This window comes from Pelophylax lessonae, assembly GCF_965119305.1.
Source record: "Pelophylax lessonae genome assembly, chromosome: 1".
NCBI lineage: Eukaryota > Metazoa > Chordata > Amphibia > Anura > Ranidae > Pelophylax > Pelophylax lessonae.
The window spans coordinates 610,527,155-610,550,279 of NC_138768.1; the positions used below are offsets into that span (position 1 = coordinate 610,527,155).

The 23,125-nt window shown below is 39.3% G+C and overlaps 1 protein-coding gene across 1 annotated transcript in view; it reads right to left on the minus strand.

Annotated features, from left to right (window-relative positions):
• The window catches only part of COL25A1 (collagen type XXV alpha 1 chain), a 613,974-nt gene that overhangs the window by 22,930 nt on the left and 567,919 nt on the right, over window positions 1-23,125 (minus strand). The window contains exons 27-33 of the mRNA XM_082263198.1: window positions 21,059-21,121; window positions 16,851-16,901; window positions 15,877-15,903; window positions 14,512-14,592; window positions 11,845-11,880; window positions 8,454-8,507; window positions 6,079-6,132 (exon numbers count right to left, since the gene is read on the minus strand). Coding sequence (XP_082119324.1) covers window positions 6,079-6,132; window positions 8,454-8,507; window positions 11,845-11,880; window positions 14,512-14,592; window positions 15,877-15,903; window positions 16,851-16,901; window positions 21,059-21,121 — 366 coding nt within the window. The remainder of the gene's footprint in view (window positions 1-6,078; window positions 6,133-8,453; window positions 8,508-11,844; window positions 11,881-14,511; window positions 14,593-15,876; window positions 15,904-16,850; window positions 16,902-21,058; window positions 21,122-23,125) is intronic.

Consider the following 23,125-nt stretch of genomic DNA (forward strand, 5'->3'; position numbering starts at 1 on the left):
TGTCCACATGTTCGTTTTGATCCTTTTCAAACTGTTTTACAAGTTAATAAGTTTGTTCGAAATTTAACCCTCAAAAGGCATTTTTTTCATGATGCTACCGACACGGGAGGTGATACAGATCTAATTTCATCTTCTCACGCAGATGGACCCCCACTCACCTTTCGAGAGAGATGTGCTGTGGTTGAATTAGAGGATTTAGCCTTTGAAAATGTTAGCCTGTCAGCAGAACATAGAGACACAAAAGTTAAGAGTGTTTCTTTGACCACTTTTTCTGACTTCTATCCCATTCAATCTCGCTCACAAAATATGGATCTTTTCCAGAAACTAGTGGAGAGAGACATATTTAGTCTGGCCACCAATACACCATCCCTCATACCCAGGTCTGTAGACAATTTAACAATACAAGAAAGAGCTTCTCTTGAATCTTTAAGAAAAGATGATTCCATCATAATTAAAAATGCGGACAAAGGGGGCGCAATAGTGGTTCTTGATAATGAAGTCTATAAAAGTGAAGCCCTCAGACAACTTACAGATATAGATACGTATCTACCTTTAAGAAGTGATCCTACTAACAACTATAAAATAGAGCTTCAAGCACTAGTCAAAAAAGGTTTATCCCTTGGGGCTTTCTCGTCAAAAGTAGCAGAAAAACTTGTCCCGGACCATCCAACCATCCCTATATTCCATCATCTCCCCAAGGTCCACAAGGGTGTGAACCCGGTCTTGGGGAGACCTATTGTTTCAGGAATAGGTTCTCTCTGCGAGAAACTTGGGGAATGGCTTGATGGCCAATTGCAGGATTTAGTGGTCGATCTTCCTAGTCACTTAAGAGATACTAAGCATCTTTTGAATGTCATGGATACGTTCACATGGTCACAGGAATATTCCTGGATCACGTGCGACGTATCCAGTTTATACTCTTCTATTCCCCATAGTTTGGCTATCACTGCTATAGAGATGTTCCTTAAACAATATGCCCATATTCATGCTGATTTGCGGAATTATATTCTTGAGGTGTTGCAGTTTCTTTTATCGCATAATTTTTTCTTTTTTGATGGCACTTTCTACCTCCAAAGATGTGGGGCAGCGATGGGGGCTAAGATTTCCCCCTCTCTCGCCAACCTTTATATGGGTTGGTGGGAGAGACCCCACATCTTTGGAGGTAGGAATCCATTTAGAGATCAGATCGCTCTGTACTATCGTTACATAGACGATCTGATCTTTATCTGTCATAAGGATGTTGATTTGGACAGGTTTTTATCATATTTAAATTGTAATTCATACAACCTGAAATTTACAGGCATAAAAAATATGGACAATATAGAATTTTTGGACGTGGCTTTGGGTCATGTTGACAATAAAGTGACGTCCAATCTATATAGAAAGCCCTTATCAGGCAATAGTTTATTGCATGCACGTTCCAGCCACCCAATACACACAATAAAGGGAATTCCGGTCGGCCAATTTCTTAGAGTGCGAAGAATTTGTAGTGACCTGTCAGAGTTCAAGACACAGGCATCCTCGCTTCACCAACGTTTTTTGGAGCGAGGATATCCCAAATGGATTCTTGATAGGGCCTATTTTATTGCTCTGAATAAGAGCCGTTCTGAGCTCTTACTACCAGCATCCGGCGAAGATCGTTCACAAATTGCTAAATGTGTGGTACCTGGCAGTTCTCAGGACATTGAACCTGATGTTCTTCGCCAGACCAAAACACGTAAGAAATACAATTACAATATGTTTCAGTTTAATAAAAAAACTAGGTCCAAGAATCTTGACAAAAACAACTCTCTTATTACATTGTCCTTACCTTATAGTTTGGAATTCAGTAAAGTTAAAAACATCATTCACAGACATTTACCTACTTTATACACCGACGATATCTGTGCTGATATTCTTGAAAATGGGGTTAACATAGTGGCAAAGAGAGCGGCCACCTTAGGTAATACTTTATCACCAAGTTTATACACCTCAAAGAAATCCAATACCTCTAAAACATGGCTATTTTGCAAAGGAAATTTTAGGTGTGGTGCGACTGATTGTATCACCTGTCCCCATATAATCCCTAAAGATAAGATCATTTCTTCTTATGACAGTAAAGTGTATAATATCAGAGATTTTTTTAACTGCAATACCCAATATTTTATTTATTTAACCACCCCCCGTCCGCGCTACAGCCTATATACGGCTGCAGCGCGGACTCGAATTTTCGGGAGGCCGTTTTTAAACGGCCTCCCAGTGACACGCCCCCAGCGCGCTCCCGCGAGCGCGCTGCAGGGAAGATCTGTGTCGGCCGTGTCCCTTGGACACGGCCGATCACAGATCGTGGTGAATGGCCAATCACAGCGGCCATTCACCACGTGATCTGGCCGTCCAATGAGCGATGATCTCATATGTAAACATATGAGATCATCTCTCATCGCCGCCGCTCCTTCCTCACACGGAGCCTGCAGTGTGAGGAAGGAGGGGGAGCCTCACAGCGCCGGGGACACAGGAGAATGTAATCAGGGCACTGATCACCAGTGCCCTGATTACACAAGGTAAAAACACACACACAGTGCCCCCCCATCAGTGCCCACAGTGCCCGCCATCAGTGCCCCCCATCAATGCCCACAATCAGTGCCCATAGTGCTGCTAGTCAGTGCCCATCAGTGCCTGCTCATCTAGGCACTGATGAGCACTGACTGGCAGCACTATGGGCACTGAGTGTGGGCACTGATGGTGCTGCCCATCAGTGCCGCTCATCAGTGCCACCCGTCAGTGTCCAGTGCCATCCGCCAGTGCCCATCAGTGCCGCCTATCAGTGCCCATCAGTGCCGCCTCTCAGTGCCGCCTCTCAGTGCCCAGCAGTGCCACCTGTCAGTGCCCAGCAGTGCCACCTCTCAGTGCCCAGCAGTGCCGCCTCTCAGTGCCCAGCAGTGCCGCCTATCAGTGCCCAGCAGTGCCGCCTATCAGTGCTCATCAGTGCCGCCTCTCAGTGCCGCCTATCAGTGCCGCCTATCAGTGCCACCTATCAGTGCCGCCTATCAGTGCTCATCAGTGCGGCATATTAGTACCTCCTCATCAGTGCCCATAAGTGCCACCTCATCAGTGCCCATAAGTGCCACCTCATCAGTGCCCATCAGTGCAGCCTATCAGTGCCCATCAGTGCCGCCTCATCAGCGCACATCAGTGAAGGAGAAAAATTTATTTTCAAAATTTACTCGCAGAAAATAAGAAAAACTTTTTTTTTTTTCAAAATTTTTTGTCTTTATTCTTTTTTTTTTGTAAAAAATAAAAAACCCAGAGATGATTAAATACCACCAAAAGAAAGCTCTATTTGTGTGAAAAAAATGATAAAAATTTCAAATGGGTACAGTGTAGCATGACCGCGCAATTGTCATTCAAAGTGTGACAGCGCTGAAAGCTGAAAATTGGCCTGGATGGGAAGGGTGTTTAAGTGCACAGAAGGCAAGTAGTTAATTACATGCAAGGCATGTTCTATTCAATATGTAGGTAGAACTACTCGCAAGCTAAAAGATCGATTTCGGGAGCATCTTAGTGATATACAGACCTTCAAATCAACAAACATAGCAAAACATTTCAATAATAAACATGGTGGTGACATGTCCCTGGTTCAGGTCCAAGTCATCGACCATATTACCAGACCCATCAGAGGTGGAGATGTATTCCGTTTACTGTGTAAAAGAGAGGTTCAGTGGATTTTTAGGCTCCACACTCGGATGCCTCATGGCTTGAATTGGGAGTGGGATGTCACCCATTTCTATGAGTGACACCTCTCCCGATCAGCCAATATCCCCTGTGACACCTTACAGGATATGCCATTTTTGTGGGGGTTTTTCACAATAATTTCTATTTATTTCCCATTCATCTTTTGGCCATTATACACTTTATACCATGCTTGTTCATTCCATTTGCTTGGGGTTCTGTATATCCTTGCGGATTTTGTTTTTTGTTTTTTGGATTGATTAATGTTTATATGTTTTCATATGATGGATTTTTACGAAGTATACATATACATTCATTATTGATATATGTAGTAATTTTTCTTTTTCTTTTGATTTATTTATTTCATTTTGATTATTACCCTTCTAATTGACCTCATTCTAGCCAGGAAATGTTTTTCGGCTCTATATGGATTACTTGTAGTTTTTAATAACCATATTTATAATATGGGCACGAAAAACAAGTACCAATTTCCAGGCTAATAATTTTGGTCATATATAGAGGTTTTTTCCTTATTCTATATTTTTTTGGGACCTTATCCTAACGAACATGCACACATTGCGTATTTTGTCTACACATATGCCGATATATGTTTCAAGGTGCATCAATATGTCCTAATGATGTTTAATAGTTGATGTCTATGTTTTGCTGCATTTCCATCAAGTTTATGATGAGATTTATAGACATTTGGATCTGTATATATATATAGTGATGTTCATGTGATACATTTATGCGCCCATTCATTTACATCATTATACACTTATATATACACCGATCACACACTTACATTTCTATTTATTTATTCATTCATTTATTCATTCATCACATATTACTTTACACATATTATTGACACATTTTTTGTGTATCACTCTTTCTCCTCTTTTCCACTTCCTTTTCACTTCATACACATATATGTATGTTTCCATTCCCTTTTTTTCATTTTTTATTTTTTATTATTCATTTCTTCTGATATTCACATACACATATTCTTTTTACTTTATTTAGTACATACATGTTACACATTTATACATACACAAATTACAACATATCACATATTCATGGACATATATGCATAACAAAGTTTTTTCATATCTTTGTATTTTGTATAGTTTATATCTTGCACCAATGAGAGACCATATACCAATATAGGACACATGTATATATGAATATTTGAGATCCTATGTGGTTCTATTTATATGTGGTTCTATTTATATTTAGATTACATATGCAATCTCTCATATGAAATCGGCATGTGTGTATCTGACTTTTTACGCTAAACTTTGTTGTTTTTACTATTACATTCATTTGTATACTCACTTGAATGTATCGTTTTAATTTTAATTTTGTTTTACACATATTTTGTCAAGTTGTTTCATGTGTGTTTTTTGGCATGTCCTCGGTGTTGGATCGCAGAGAAATTGGATGTTCAATATGCTTGATTATTTGATGATATGCAGTTGTGCTGAGCTACAACAATCAATTTCCTGGTGACCACCTTTAAATATTGACCAATTTCCACTATCCCACACCGTGGTAATGAGTAAGCGGCCATTCGAGCCGTGAAACGCGTCTACCTTGGACACATTCTGTTCCTCACACTGTCTGTTTGTCCTGGATACTTTTGAAGAATAAAGACACTTTATTTGATTTCAATCATCTGAGTGTGGCTTCACATTTCTACTTGTATCTTCCTGGACGGCGGATCCAGCCAGCACCTGTTTGGACACACACCTGAGCGGCATTCCCTATTCCCTTCCCCCATACATGGATGACCCCAGCAATCCTTCTCATAATGTCTGACTACTGTAAACATGGGACTGGTACTGCTATATACCACTGGCTGCAAAACCCTGCTTGCCTCCCAGATATCATATACTGTACATGTCTACTGCTTCATACCATGTGAAAACATGGTAAATCTCAGCTTAGTAATGATGGCCATCTGTGTATTTTATGGCTCATGCACTCAAGCCGGCCATAGATGGAGCAATTTCATTTCCTGCAACCATGGGTTGCAAGAAAGAAAATCATTAAATTCCCCCATCAACACAATCAGTGTTGATGGGAGAATCCCTCGTGCTTTAATAATCCAAGTTAATTGATCGATCAACTTGGGTACATTTAGTCTGCCCATACATGGTTCAAATCTCAGCCAATCCTTGCTGAACCAGCAGATATTCGAACCATCTATGGCCAGCTTTAGGCTGTATTGCCATCCATTACAATAACCCTAATTGCCTAACAAGCAGAAGACTGGAATGCATGAAGGTAAAAAAACCTTGTGCCTTTACAACCACTTTAGCACATGTGCATTAAGGCTGAAGGCACTTAACCAACCAACTTATGACTTACAGGTAAGCCGTACGGTCCTCTAGGTCCTGGATCACCAACAACTCCTTTTTCACCCTGTAAAAGAAAACATAGGTATGCAAACACTTATTACCGTATTACGTATTACCTTTAAATTGTTTAATTTTTATTTTCATTCCAGCTAGTGTATTATCTGAAATCTGTTTTCTACTATGTTACTACATGAAAACTAAATGGTAAAATTAGGGTTTTAGTGGGAATACCCATCAATGCTGAGAAAGACACCACATGAGTCATGACAGAAGTCAGCAGTGCAGTTTTGTATACAAATCATCCAGAGGGAAGACAGAAGATGAGGCAGTGACAGGGAGTAAACAGAGTTATGGGATCTTGTAACTTCTCAAATGCTTTTCTGGTATATCACATTTCAGAGGTGGTTGGATCCCAAAACTGTGTTCTATGTTATAGATATTTTGGCAAAAATAACAGTTGCTGAATATTCTAGCTTTGTTTTAAGCTTTCTGACTGGATCTTCTGTTATTTAAAAAACAAAAACTGTTTTTTACTTTTTAACCTTAAGAAACTCTGAAAAAATCTGTCAAAAGTGTGTTTCTTATCTTTTATTTACAATGTTGGGTTTGTTATGTCAAAATTTCTAAAAATTACCCAAAAATTGTATACAAGCCAACAGATAGATCAAGCCTTTTAGTTACACAAAGCCATAGGTTTTCATTGTTCACCATTACAACCTTCTAGTCACCGGCGTCCTAACAACCAATGACATCATTGGTTGATAAGGAGGACGTTGGAAGCCTGCAAAGCATTCTTATTTGCCCCTCCTAGATCAGCACTGGGGTTAAATTGAGTGAGGGAGAGAAAACTAAGGGAGAGAAGAAAACATTGGAATATGAGGTCAGTACCAGTGTGCAAAGGTATATTTGCTTTGGAAGATTAAATCACCTCTATCGTTTGTTGTCCTATGTGTGTTGCGGTACGTAAAACGAATAGTTTAGTTATTACATTTTAGAATGGGGTGCCTCAATATTGTTTCAGATAAAAACAAAGCGGCGCTCAATATTGTGCATCATTTTAAAGGATGCCTTGGCTGAAAAAAGGTTGAGAAACACCTATATATCATAGTAATGTTTCATGACAAAAATGTGATTTTCACATTTGTACATACTTGCTTCCATATTTATATTATTTTAATAAAGATGTTTTTAGATTAGCCACCAGAGGGTGGCTCCGTGCAATTACTTCCTCTTCCTAGCTTAACAACTGCTGATATCAGCTATGCTGGGAGTGCGTTTTTTTCAATGAATAGGCTGGCCTATAGGAGTTGATTTTCTAAAGACAAATAGGTTGTTCACTTTGCAAGGTATGTTTAACTTTGCAAGGACATTGCCACAGAGCTTTTGCAAAGAATACACAATCGTGTACGAGAAAAATCCTTTGTTCTTGCACATGATTGGATGATGGCTTTCAGCAAAGCTTCACCTGCTTCACTAGACTAAGAGAAAATTTCCTTGTCTTTAGCAAATCAAGCCTATTATTTTTCTACATCACCTTGACTAGCAGCCATATATGGATATGTGGATGGCTTCACCTCATTCACTAAACTCTGGGGAAAATTTCCTTGCAAAGTGCAACCTTACTTGCAAAAAGAACAACCTATCAGCTTTTAGTAAATTAACCCTATGGATAAGCACTGGGCATAGGTGCAGTAAAGTGCAATGGTTGTGTAGCACTGCATAGTAGACAGCTCTGTCTGCTTATATAGTAAACAAATATCGGTGCTCCCATGTATATGAGTAATTATAAGTTATCCTTGCTAGTTACCAATAAATTTCTGTTGTGTTAAAGCTTTCACTCATGGTCAAAGAACTCTCATTTACCCAAACCATATCTGAGATACAATAAATCTCAAAATATAGCTTACGGGTAACACACAGCAACAAGGAACAAGATTTTTAAAGTAAAACATATTGATGATTATTATGGCGAAGCTACTGTCTTTAACATGTTTATTTATAAAATGTTAAAAAAGATGCACATTCCCAGAGAACTATATACATCACCCTCACAGGTACCGCAACAAAGGTCCATGCCATTTAGGAATCACCATCTTTGGCAAAGATTTTCCCAGTGGGTGTGGACCTTGATTGTTAGATCATGAATTAATAGACCATGGATTGCAAGTCATTAGGGAATCCACCTTACAGTGTTAATATGAAGGAGTCTGATTATCAAACATTTTAGGAACGATAGAGATGTATTTTGACCATTTTGTTCCTGTTCTGAAGCCCAAGCTGGTTTTCAGATATCATATCAATTTGGTTAGACTGTAATACATGATTTGTTGGGCAAATTTCAGGCCTTTGGCCACACTTATAATAACTTAACCTTTTTCTACATACCCTGTCTCCTTTTGGACCTGCTGGACCAGGGGGACCTAATGGACCATCCGTGCCCTAATAAAGGGAAAATAAAATAAGATTGAGTTTAACTGTTCTCCAGAGCAGTTTTGCTGGTAGGTCCTTTTTCTCTATCTCCTATGCGGCTGCCAGAAAGGAAAAGTATAAACGAGTAGAAACCTTGTTAGAAGAAATCATGCAGAGGTGACACACTGTATGACAAACAGTAAGTTAACATCACAATCCAGGATACATAAAACATAACAAGGCACAGACATGAAACATTTTATAGACCCAGAGATTAATATTCAGTCATTCATTAGGTTCCCTGCTAATCGTGATCTACTGAAAGAACTGCATTCTATTCAGCAAAAAAAGAATGAGCTTCATTGATGGTGGAGACTGACTGAGGCCTGGAGCCTCAAGACACTGAAAAGATAGACTCATGCCGGCACAGGAGAACTCATGCTGGAAAAGTTGAATCATAAAGAGAACAGAGACTGAGACCATTCCAAGAAGATCATTGAAAGATTGTTTAAGAACAATGAGTACTGTAATGTAATACACAACAAAAATGTAAATGTTCTAATATTTTATTGTATCAATCCCTACAATAATAGCCCTTTCTTAAATACAACTAGCTAATGCAGGTTTGACAAGAATTAATGGTAGGAGTAGGAGTTTTGCAACTCCTCTTTAAAACAATCTATATAACTATACAGTATAACTAACAACTGTGTATAACTAATAAATATATATTTAAAATATCAATTGTCTTGAGTGTAACCCTACAATATGATTTGCCTAAAAGGAGAAGTTTTGTTCTTTATTTTAAATCCCCCATGTATTTATGGAAAGCAATCCCTGTGCCCTTAACTATCTACTGTATCTAGAAATCTAAAAATGTACTTTCCAGTATAATAATACCATCAGTATTCCAGATTATAAATGCAGTATACCAGCACATAAATCTGTTTACCATATTGATGATGTGCAGACCTGTGCAGCTATATACTGATAATTAGTATGTAATCTGATCAAATTACAAGGCACATAATATTGTAAACTGCACCTTTATGGTCCTCAAGTACTGATTTAAAGTATCCACATCAATTTAAGAATACTATGAACACATTAATGGAAACATGTCATGAGTGGAACGTAGGGTCTGGCCACATTGGATGTCCATGTGAAAATGCTTGTTGAACTAATTTCTAAGACTTAAGTATTTTTTGTGTCAATGGCAGACAGCAAGTGTACAAGTGAAGTCAAAGCTCCTGGTCTTCTTATCTGTCCCAAGTAAGTGGCCAGATGCCTTTTTGTACCACAACAAAGGATCAAAACAGGCAGGCAACTGGCATATTCAATGGTAGGTCAGCAATGGTAGGTATAATTGTACTATTGTACAAGCTGAGGATTTTTCCTGCCTGGTTGTATGCTTGCTTTAACATGCACATCAGGATGATATGAGCAAGCATGACTATAAACATGTAATTTTATATTCCTGTCCAGCTTTAGCCTCTAGTAAGAGAGCAGGTTACTTTAGTCTGCAACCAGTGTCAGGCTGGCTATTAAAGTTGTTGTTGGCCTAACCCTATGTGGCCACACACAATATGTATGATATAATGAATAGCATATATTTCCTTCTAATATATTACAAATATTTAGTTTGGCCTGTTTTGTTGAACAATTAATTTTACTTTTTTTGCAAAATAAATACATATAATGTTGATATTTGGGATGCATTATACTACTAGGGGATGTATGTACTTTTTTACTTTAAAGCAGAACTGAAGGCATTTTACAACAGACTGCAAGCAGGCAGGCTATTATCGCAGAAGAGTCTCTTCTGTGATAAAATACACCTACCTGCCTGCTCACAGTCTCCTGCGGCATGTAAACTGAGCTGCCCATGTGCAGCTCAGCTTATATCACCTGCCGGGTCCCTGTGCGCTGGGATGACTGACTCCTGCACATGTGCAGTAGTTTTGTCATCCCGTTCTAGCCAATGGAGATGCCCGAAGACTGGCACCTAAAGAGAAGATGCTGGTGCCAGGGAGGGACCTGAACTATTAGACTGGAGATAAGTAAAGTGCCTTTAGCTTCACTTTAACCTGTGATTTATTTACACAATGCACTAGAGTATAAAATATATAATGTATCATATAAAGCAGTTCTTCACTTTCTATTACTGTCTGAATTAAAGTCTAAATTCTATTAAATTGTCCTTTTTTTTTAGTTTTGGATACAGTAGAAAAAGTTACGCATTTTGTCAGGTTGCTATTCCTGCCTAGTACCCACATGAAAGGTTTTCCTTGACTTTCTGTCCCTGTGATGCCTGTACAAGAAATCAGGGGTGTAGTTATCATCAAGACAGGAAGGCACAGACAGTAAGAAAAACATTGTTTTAGGTTCTAACCCTTCCCTAGTTGTGTTTCATCTGCTTCCCTGTTGGGGGGATTTGCCATTACATCCTGTCCGCTGATAGGGGGGGCCACAGGTACTCTTGTAGGGGGCCTGAGTGCACAGGGGGTCCCACACAGGGAGGGGGATTAGTGATGGACGACAAATGCAGAACTCTTTCTCCAGCAGTTAAAAGCTGGTCTCTCCCCGCTGCCAGCTTTTATCTGCTGAGACAACAGACAGTCATCTCTCACTAATCCCCCTCCCTCTGCGAGCCCCCCTCCCAGGCCTGGCTCTAATGTTAGCTCTGCTCTTAAGTTTGTTATCACTGTAACTTTGTTTTTTACCTCTATCTCTCTGATCCCAGAGCTCCAACTGCCCTGTCTGTATATTTTATTCATCTCATATTCATTTTTATTTATTAACTCAGTTTTGTCTTTTAGATTTAGCAGTAATTCTGTGAGTTATGTTGTATTTGTGTCTGCTAATATTGATTTTATTGTATTTTTAGCGAAATATAGCTTTAATTTTTTTTTTTGGGGGGGGGGGGGCTGCTGGGTAGTCTGTATGGAGCTCCGGGATTTCTGTCAGCAGCCCTGGTGGTTCTAGCCCTTCCCTGCACTGTTCAAAATAAATTGAGAAGCGTGTTGCAGTGTAAAAGACACTTTGTTTATGGCCGTTTTTGAAAAATCATTTGCTGAGTTCCATCTCCTTTTATATAGATTTCCACCATGGATTCAAAAATTTTAATAAAAGGTGACAAAAGTAGAGCCTGTCTAATGCTGATCATTTGGGAAAGGTAGTTCACTAATTTTACTTCCTACATGACAGATTTGCTTTAATGGCCTGCACTAAGTAATGAGCGGTCTATCACCCTGTTCTTTATATAGAACGTTATAGTTACTTAGAGCCCTATCATTTTTGTTTAGTGAGTTTGTGTACTGTGTATGGTCATCTTAGAGTGTTTGTGACAAAGATAGGACTCACTCACCCTGGGTCCTGGCTTTCCGTCTAAGCCAGATGCTCCCTGTATGATTGGGTGGAAGTACAGACGATGGGTAACACATAGGTGACAAGAACGTGAGATTAGTGGGCAATGAACATATGGGGTAAGAACAACACAATACAGATGACCACATTGATCGTTGAGACATGACTGTATGGTTTTCACTGCCTTGGGTGCTCTACACAACCCAGCAGGAAATGGCCAGTACCCTTGCAGATTAAAGGTAAGATTACCAACATCGACAAAAAATTGTCTCACAAACACTGATATCAAACACAGAGCACAGGCATATATAGGCATATACATCTATTTATTATACAGTATAATAAGGCAAGTGCACAAACCCATGGCAACCAACCAGAGTTCCTCTTACTCTGATATGAAACCAGTAAGCAGAAATCAGATTGGTTTTGTCGATAACCACAATTTGCAAATCATCTTTGCTTTTGTTGTGATTACTTATTTAATAAATGTGACATAATGGCAATAGTAAGAATATGACATGTTTCTTGTCTATGTGACATGATACACTTTAAAACAGAGCTATACTCACCTGCTCTCCAGCGCTGCGATGACCTGGAACTCTTCTCCGGCTGCTGTCATCCTCAGCCCGGCAGCTTCCAGGTATCTTCTCAGGCTGTTTCCATTGGCTGGGTGGGCCAAGATGACATCACTGTTGTGCATGCTTGGAAGTTCTTTCATCTTGGACTGGTGAAATTCTACACTGTACTGTGCCAACAGGCAGGTAAAGGAACTTTAATGCCTGTTTGCAATTTTTTTTTTTTTAGGTTAAAGAATGGTATCTACCTCTGCTTTATTTATAGATGATATATTTAGAAACCTTCACATTGAAAACCATGGAATGTGTTAAATACTTGTCATCCATCATGCATTATCCATTTGTTATCCTTTAAATTACAGTATTTATGCTAGCTTTATATGTGCTGGTTTGCCCTCTGGTGGCGGCATTAAGAATAACCAAACTAATAACTGCAATAAGCATTATACAAATATTATACTTATGCATTATTTTATAACAAAAGTTAAAAATTGTTCTAGTGTGGTAACTATTGTATCTAACCCGAATTTGGTTGGCCATCTGTGTTTCTCATAATGGTTCCTTGGCAGAAGCAGTCATGTGAGATATTAGTTTATAAAATGCACTAATATGACTGGTGGTAATAGGACATCTAGACTTCTCACTATTGTTCCTATAAACAGTTATAAATTGAAGCTGATAACCAAATCATCTACTAGAGTCTTGTATCTCTGAGGGATTCTAAAAGTGGGATCCAACCATTAGAGATTCTGCCACCATGAGTCTACGATCTTAAGATGTCGGTAGTATCAGTGCTCCAACTGCATTCTACTCAGCGTGTGCATTCTACTTGGCGTGAAATAAGCAGAGCAACCAATTGGCATAGAAGGGGGCTGTGTCTATAGGCAATGCAGCTTCATTGGCTTGAGATGCTTCTGAGATCATTGGGAATTCTATGCAGGTTCAGATGACCTGCAATAAACCTGCTTCAGCTGCTTTTGCATTCATTGAAGCAAATTAAAAACTATCAACAACAGAGCTATGTGCCTTGCCAGATGGCAGATTCTGCCACTGGTAACGCATTAGCAGCAGCAGAATCAACCAGGTGAGCAAACCACTTACCCTAATGAAGGACCTCCAGTACTGGCCTTGAAATGCTGCAGAAGCTCACAAGCTAATGAAGTAACAACAAGGAAGCAACATCTCCCAGGTGTGGCCAGAAAGGCATCAACTACATTGGAAAAGGTAAGAGGTCTCTAATGCCCCATACACACGTGCAGATTATCTGCAGACTTACCAAAACCATATAATATGAGGTCAAACCTAAACACTTTCAATTTGTATGCAATCCGGCAGGCCCTTGCACTACATAGAAAAGGTAAGTCTGCAGACAAAAGTCTGCAGATAATCTGCACGTGTGTACGGGGCATTAGCTATACTGGTGAATTGTCACCAACAACATGATTTCTCATTTGACTTCTGCCCAAAAAATGTCAGCAAAATCTGGAAACTCAAACTGAGTTTCTCTGGCAGATACCTATATAGAGGATGTTTGGCCCTACTGGTGTATCTGTTGGTTTTGGGATGACTAAGTCTTTATATTTTTTACAGGGATGACAGTCTCCAAAAAAAAAAAATAATAATAATCAGCATTTTTTTCCTACAGAAAATATTGAGAACAATTTGCAAAATGATAATGATAACAAACATGACATTTATTCAAAGGTTTAGTAATATCAGTGACAACAGGCAAATCCACACTATTATTTGGTCATATGATTCCATAAAATCATAGTAACAAAACACACGCCAGACATGATCATTATATCACACTGTAGATACACAGTTTGACTTGACATTATAAACAAGGACAACAAGTAAGTGGATAACACTGAAATGGTGTGCTGGCACTGGCTCTGTGTGGGATCAGATTAAGAGATGAATAAATAATATTGCGTGAATGACAGACAAAAGATACATGGAGCTTTATTCCTCCAGAAATTTGATATAAAATATATTATATAATGATATGATTTGCCATTCACTGTAATCACTGAAATAAAAATAAAAAGAAGCATATGGATTGAGGTGAAATTGAATAGATTTTTACTTACTGGAAGACCCAGTGGTCCTCTGTCACCCTTTTGACCTGGCTCACCCCTCAATCCTTTAAGACCATTTAACCCTGGTTCACCCTAAATGTAAAAGTAGATGCCAATTTTGTTGTTTTGGCTGTGCAAGCTGGTACAGAGGAGGTTAAGACACTGAGATCACTGCTAATTCCTGTCTGTATTATATCAATGTATGCACAAAACATATCAGAAGTGTAAAACCAACAATGCTACTGTACAACTAGTGATTATACCATAAAAACCAACTGTGCCTTTCACATTTTATTATAAGTTGGAAAAATAATCATCTCTACAAATAGTTTTTTTGGGGTTTTCTTGTGGCCCCATGATGTTCTAGGTTGTTAAAGTATTCAATGGGGTTATTTCACTTGATTTACTCTGTGCAAATTAAGATTCTAAATTATGCTTAAATATTGTAACGCTTAGAACTGTTGATAAAGCAGGAAAAAAAATTCACCAAATACTAGACAGCATACTTTGGGTACAAAATCTTCCAATGAAACTGCTGGTGGTCCAATATTTAAAGCCTTTAATGCGTGACATCTTGATAATATTAATGTGAAATTTCATCAGCCTGATAAAAAGTAAAAATAACGAAGCCCGTCGGCTACACTTCTCTAGGTTTGCTTACATTGGTTAGATAATACAGATCAGACATTGGAATTTGCAGCTTGTTCTAAATAAACCTTTAAGCTCAAAAGTATTTTGTAAAAAGAGGAACAACTCTTCAGTGCTTTTTCTGTTTTTTAGGACTGACTTTTATACAGCTTCTCCATCTAAAATAATACTAAAAATGCATTTTAATGTTTGATCAATGTGGCTTTATCATCCATAAACATAGAAACACACAACAGTGAAATTAATATTATGTAGCTTGCCAAAAAAGTAAATGTTGGTAATCTTTTATGCTTTATTGAACTGGAAAAACCTATAACAAACAACACATGTACATTCAGTTATTCACAAAAATATATATAAAAATAACTGCATAAGGCAAGGCGATGGTGTTACTGGCCTTCTAGTGGAGTCTGCATAGAAATAAATGGAGAACGCACGCCAGCAAAACCCTGGCTATCACACAGCAAACTATTCCTGCCAGTGTTATAGACAGCAAAAAAGGTATGAGAATGTACTCTGATTTGGGAGTTCCATTTTAACACTAAAGAAGCTCACTAATTCTTTTTGGATATTTAGTCAAATTCAGCCTAAAACTGTATATTTGAGCTTAAAGATTTACATTTATAAAACAACACATTTAACATTACATACACATAACATGTACGCATGCACCAATTATATTACTAAAACAACAAATACATGCTTTAAAAATACACCAAATGTACTTACCTTTGGACCTGGCAATCCATGTGGTCCCTAAAAAAAATGTAACTGTTATAATACTAGCTATAATAATAATAAAAATACAATTAAATACAGGCACTTATCTGCCTGCATAATGATCATGATATATGGCTGTATATTTATGCCTCAAAATATTAGGTGGCAATGTTGAAGCTGAACTCCAGCCTTACCTTCAGTCTTGAACAGTTATACAGACTCCCCCCCTGTATTGAAACTGCCTACTTTGAATTCACTGTACACTGTGAGCTTCCCAAAGTGCATAGGGAGCTGTAGTAAGTCAGATAGAGCCCACCTCATTTCTTGCCTGGAGAGTGCCCCACTTCATTTAGCTTTTTCCTCCCCAAACTGACTGTGTTGAGTTCACTTTTTTCATTCATTGTATTTCAGTTTTTTCAATGATGGAGGCTTGTCAACACATATGGGTGTTACCTAGGTAGGTTTGCATGCAAATGCAGTCTGCCTAGAAACACCCAATGCTCTAGACAGACACTTACCAATCAAGGTATTTTTTTTAACAGGTAAACCAATCAAGGTATTATAATATAATGCATTTTCATAATGCACCCAACAGTCAGCCCACAGCTTACATCAGAGTTGAGGACTCTGGAGAGCAGTACTAAGGCAGGTTGCTGTAATGTTTTCATTAAGCTATGTAAATCACCCTGCCATCCCTCCCACCAACACTGATATCCTGCATAGTGTAATAGGCATCAGCATGTTGATGGCAGGGGGTGGGGGCAAGTGAAGACAGATTCAAATTTTAATGTAAGTAAATGTGTGCTTTTATATCATAGCATGTCACCAACCAGTGAAGTGGTCATTACCCCAAACAATTAAAATATAAATGGTAATGTTTTTAACAAAATAGACAAAGATAAAGCATTGCTTTAAAGTTACTAAATCCTGTTAAACAATTTCAATAAATAAAATAATATGCAATGCATTTATAATCAACATACCATTGGGCCTGGGGGTCCATGAGGCCCTGGTGAGCCAGGAGGGCCAATGATCTGTAAAAATAATTTGTTTGAAAAAAGATTGAAAACTCAGATTACAGGTATTTGAGCTATGAACATCCTGCAGCAGTAAAATCATTATATATTGTTCTGTGTGAATGATTAAGATTGCTTTTCCAATTACCTAACTAAGCCATTTCACAAAGCATAAAAGGTACCTTTGCATAATTTAAATGCTTCTTTAACTATTGCATTGCCACATATATTTAAGTGCATAAAAGTATTAAGAGAACAGAAAAAAAATTAAAAACTTTTAATCCACATTTGAAAACCATTTGGTAACAATACACTATTAAGTATTACTAGAATAAAATAAATAGCACCTCCAACCCAATAGTTTCCACTACCTTTATCTTAAACACAGATGCTAACATTTCTTTTTCACAAAGCATTTTTTGAGTTTTTAGAGCAATATGCAACAAACCTTGAGAAGAAATCTCCCATTATCTACATTAATAAACAGACAGATAAAGCCTCTTATCTAGAGGCTTTAGGATGACTACATTTTTTACATTTGGACACTAAAACTCTACAATACGCAGGCCTAGCAGGCTGATTTTCCTATAGGGTATGTATCAATATCAAGTAGAAAGGTGGATAGCCACACACTATAGAGAGAACTCTAATTCTTTATATAACCAATTGTTCCAGATAAAAACACCACAGCACCACAGCCAGGGAGACTTACATGTTGTCATGTTTCATGCCCTAACACCATAACACCACTATGAAGAAATTCCTTGTAACATGTACATCTACCTGGCTTTATCAGCATGTGTTAAAGCATACCTCTCAGCTCATGTGGAGGAGCTGCCTCTATTTTAGAACCAAATCCCTCTGTCCCTATTTCCTTCTCAGCTGTCCCTCATTTTGGACAGATGCATAGACCTCTATAATAAGTGTAATACTCAACTACCAAAATTGTCTCACTACACTAAACGTTAGCAAAAACCTTTTGTTTTATCACATTGTCACTTTTGAGTTTATCCAATAACTTTTTGCTTATTAATTCTTCATGGTGGTATGGCATGGGGGTGTCCTTTGCCTACCTGCTTTGTGCTCTAGGCTGTCCCTTTTTGCATCTCACAAAGTTGAGAGATATGGTTAAATTGAAAGTAAACTTTGTTGCTGGGAGTGAGTTTTCACCATAAGCTGCAATTATGCACTTTGCAGGAACTTGCCCCAGATATCAGTAAATGTGTTGAAGGGAAAAAAACAAAAATAACAAAATATTTTTTCTTTTGCTTGCATGACTGGAAGATGAGAGTCAGCAGAGCTTCATATCATTTACTAAGCTCTGGGGCAACCCCTGGGACTGCCAGCAGGAGAGCTGAAAACAGAAGCCACCGCATTACTGTGGGCTGAAGCGCCATGTGTCCATAGGAGAGAGAGACTGGCTGCAGGGAGCTACTGTGGCAGAAAAACACAGGGCAGAGGCAGAAAAAGAGAGGCCCAAGCTGCACCGTGCAGTCCCAGAGATAAAGAGTTTTACGTACAACTTAGGAAGTGCAGGCTAGAGAGGAAGACCCAGGACCTGGCATGTTGTCTTTCCCCTGATCCCACCCAAAGGTTTGACCAAATTGCAGAGGCCTTCATTTAGTCAAAGTTAAAGGCATTTCCTAAACCTAAATCCATCCTGACAGTGAGAGCCTGTAAGGTAAATTGGATTTCCAATCGCATGCTAGCGCATTGAACACTTACTCATACTTCTATGCAAAAGGGTAATATCAGACATACTGTGCTGGTTCACCATGTGCGCATGTGTACATTGCAATTAGCATGCACACTCAGTGTCCAGCGTCTTATTTAAACCAATCTGTCACTGAGAGAAGTTGTTGCATGGTCTTCAACTTGTTCCTGTGACTTGATTTGCTATATTTGTCTACCCGTGTATGACCCAGCTTCTTTCAAGACTTTGCCTCTGCCTGCTGACTCAAAACCTGCTCATCTAGTACCCCTTGACCTCGGCCTGATTACTGGACTCACCTTCACCTGCTGATTCTGTACTGCTTGCCAGAATGTTACCGACCTTGGCTTGCTTCCTGGACTTGCTCTGTCTGCTGATTCTGTACTGCTTTGCCCAGCTGTTACCATTCTTGGCCTGCCTCCTGAACTTTCTCTGCCTGCTGAATTGATCCCTTGCTGCCCTACTGTTACTGACTGCTTCCTGGCTGCTACTACCACATCCTGCTCTGGTGCCAAGCTGCTTCTGCATCCTGTCTTGAGGACTGTGACTTCCAGTACAACCCACTTAAAGAGCAGACACCACCAGCCACCCATTACAGCACTCATGCCCTCACACTCTCTGTCTCCATCTTCAGGAGTGTCAGGCAGGAGGTGCAAGAGAAGCCCCCACAATGTTCCAGTCTCCACTAGCTACATGATGGAGTAGTTGTGGATGGAGGAATGAGTAGGTGGACATCGCCATAGCTTCAGGGTAGTAAGAGGCCTATGTGACACCGCTATATGTTTGTTGGATACTGTTTTTCTAGCACTTTGCTGCCATTAGAGGAGGGCTGCCAAAGGGGACTGTATTGCTTGCTCTACTCTGGGGATTACAAATACACTAATTTGAGAGTGAGTGTTCCTCTGGGTCCTGGCACCAGCAGCCTGTAGATTATGCAATTTTCTTTCCTTCCACTACAGGTGGAACAGATTTGATCCATCTATGACTGGCTTTAGTCAGGGACTAGGACTCATAGATAGGCCATTGTCCATTACTGTCCTTTGTTAAATGTGCTGTTTCTGACATCGCCTGTGACAGTATTTATAATGTTGTCTGTATTCCATTTTTTTTTTAACCCAAACGTCCCTGTCAGGGCTTTTTCCTGTTTCAATAAAGTCTACTTCAACTGTTACTGGTGTGCTGGTGAATGTCAAATCTAAAGCCCCGTACACACGCACAGATCGTCGTCATACAAATGTTCGTCTTTTCTCCCCGGGATGTCGGTGTCTGTTGAAAAGTGCAAAGACAGCACAAGGACAGCACAAGAATTTTGTCCGCAGACTTCAGCTGACTGCAGAAGTGATGTCATGTAATGGTTAACTTTCCCTGGGTTTTTTATTTTCTGAGCATGCCCAGTCTTGCAAATCTGCGGTCTGTCGGCTGATTTCTGTACTGACAGGCGAACAATCGTCCGTTCTGGTGTCATACAAACGTCGGCTGATTTCTGTACTGACAGGCGAACAATCGTCCGTTCTGGTGTCCGCAGACAAAAATTTTCATGTTTGCAAGAAAGACTCTTGTCCGCGGATTGTGTGCAGACAGCTGTCGGAGGCACCATACTAACACGCGTACAATCGGCAGATCTTTCGTCCGCGGACGTTTGTATGACGACGATCTGTGCGTGTGTACGGGGCTTTAGTCTGGGCTGATCCTCACTGGAAATGCTGTTTCCTACTGGAAATGGCAGTAGGAAACAGCAGCTCCTCAGGGGGTATAGCTACTCAATCTTCCCTGTTCTATTAAAAATGAAAAAAAAAAAATTGTGGCTGAAATCGGGTTTTAATTATATGTGACTTATAATTAAAGTGGAAGAAAAGCCTAATACTAACTATTCTTAGAAATATCCCCCCCCCCCCCCCCCCGCTCCTCCTACCTATCCTGCATACCCTGTGTAAAAAATATCTGTGTGCTTCCTTATTTAAACCAGTCTGGTCTGGGGCACGTGACCCTGCAACTCTGGCTCCCCGTGTAAGGTAGCACTCAACAACAGCTGTGAAATTGTCGTGACATCACCCATAGGCTCTCATAGCCCAGCCATTGCCAGCGCTCTCCCCTACAGCAGCCGTTCACTGACACAGGGAAGCTGGAAAAATGCAGCATTAAGCTTTGCTATTTTTATGAAAAATGAATTTAGGATGCAGGTTTGACTGGTCTTAGTGAGTTAAAGGCATTTGAATTACAAATACTCCACTATAATGATGGGTTTTAGAACATTAGTTACGGTAATTCAGATATGTATGTTCCCAGCTGAGTGTTTGAGTAGTCCCACAGATGTCTGTAATACACAGTATGAATTTACCAGTTATCTTTTAAGGAAACCTTCAGCTTTAGTATAGCAGGCCCTAAGAATATACACCATTTAGATTGATGGTTATTACAGTCAGAGAATAATAAGCTTTTCTACAAAATTTGTTGTCTTACTCACAGAAGCTCCATGAGGCCCAGGTGAACCATGATCTCCTTTTTCTCCCTTTAGCCCATTTGCACCCTAGAAAATATGTAATATTTGCAAATCATATTGCGTTTTTAACAGTGCAAAAATAAATGCCTGATATACTAAGATCTATGCTACCATCTTCTGTTATTTTTCAGTGCTCAGTAGGCCTGGCAGGGCAAAGAATCAGAATTAAAATACATCTAAACCAAATTACTAAAATCTCATATCAGGCTTCATTCACATGGCTGTAAAAAAACACATAGGGTCCTTTCACACAAACCGCCTTCCGATAAGCTCCGTTCTCTGCTCAGCAGGGATCGATCCGCTGATCCCCGCTGAGCAGGCGGATGACAGCTCCGTCTCCACACTGTGTGCAGAGAGGGAGGTGTCAGAGCCCCGCTGCTCTCTATGGGAGAATCGGATGAGAGCGGACCGCCTGTCCGCTCTCATCCGATCCCATCTGATCCTCTGGACGGATGGAAAATAGATCCGCTTAAAAAACTGACAGGCGGATCTGATCGGATCGTTCGTGTGAAAGGACCCATATACTAGTGTTTTTTAATTACGGATCTGAATGCAGCTGCATTGTTTTCAATTGAGCCATAGGCACAGGTGTGTAAACATGAGCTGCTTTCAGCTCTGTAACAAAAATTTGCATCTAAGAATATATGCTTTATGCGCTTACACCTATAAGCACATGTATACGCATTTGTAAGCACGTAAATTAAGCCTAAACTAGGGGGGGGGGGATAAATTATCATTATGTATAGATACATGTTTGTACGCCTCTTTATGTGTTTAAACGAATCGATACGCAACGATTTTACTGATCATTACACAGGAACTTTTCTCCTAGAAAGCATGTGCAATGACCACAGGAACATTTTTACAGCTGTGTGAATGAAGCCTCAATTGTAGCATGTTAATGTAATTTCAAAAGTTGTTTTTAATCTTTTTGAATACCCACCTTTCATTAAAAATATCCATAAGGCTCATTTCAAACTTTGAGTGGCATGTAAAATCCCATACCAATGGGGGTACTTTCCTTGTATTTCAAACTTGTGCGACCTAAAAATCGATCAATTTTTCCATGATTTTTTGACACAATTTTGCCACGGCTTTGACACAATTGTGATGTGATTTTGACTGGGTCTAAAGCAATGCCTGTGTAATCTTGAGGTCTACTGAACTCAAGCCACATCAAAGTCGGACCAAAGAAGTGCAGGGACCACTTTGAAGTCCCTGCGACTTGAAGTTGCACATATATGAACGGTACTCATTGGAAATCATAGGGTAGGACTTGTCATGCGACTTTGCAGTCCCAAGTTGCAGGACAAGTCACATAAGTGTGAAAGAGGTCCTTATCTTGGTATGAAATTCCATGGCTGGGCACTTTCTATTATCAGTGATAACTTTCTCCCAGTCGTGTTCCTGCCCTACCATCCTATCACATGCATGCCTGATTGAGAGTTCGAATGGCCATGCCGACACAAAATATACAGGCATTGTAAACTGTTGTCACTATCTAGAAGCTGGTTCAGTGCATTGATGTGCAGCGTACACCGAGTACATTTTAACAGAAAATGGTTGAAAAAGGCTGAAGGAGTTCGGCAACACTGAGATGCAACAAGCATATAGAAGTTAAAACAGTATTTTATAAAACAAAAGCCAACACATTTGTTTAGGATTCATGGTGCTTAAGCAAGCTACGTAATAACTATAATAATAATAACTAATCCAGTTAGGGTTTGTGTCTACTTCAATTTTTCCCTTCCTTCTTTGTGGCTAGTTGAATTTTGTTTTGAAGTCAAATGTTTAAAAAATAAGGCTTATCAAACTATACGACTTAAGACTATATGCATGAACACCAACCCTTTGAAAACCTGACTTTTTCTGTTTTTTTTATTTAATACATTTAAGATCAAACCAAAAGTTGATTGAGCACTTGGGCATAATTTTCTGGAAAATAAAAATTGGAAACATATTGTTTATAGACAATTTTTATGAAGTCACTCAAAGCTAGATATTTCCAGGTTAGCTGGTTTCAGTAATTGC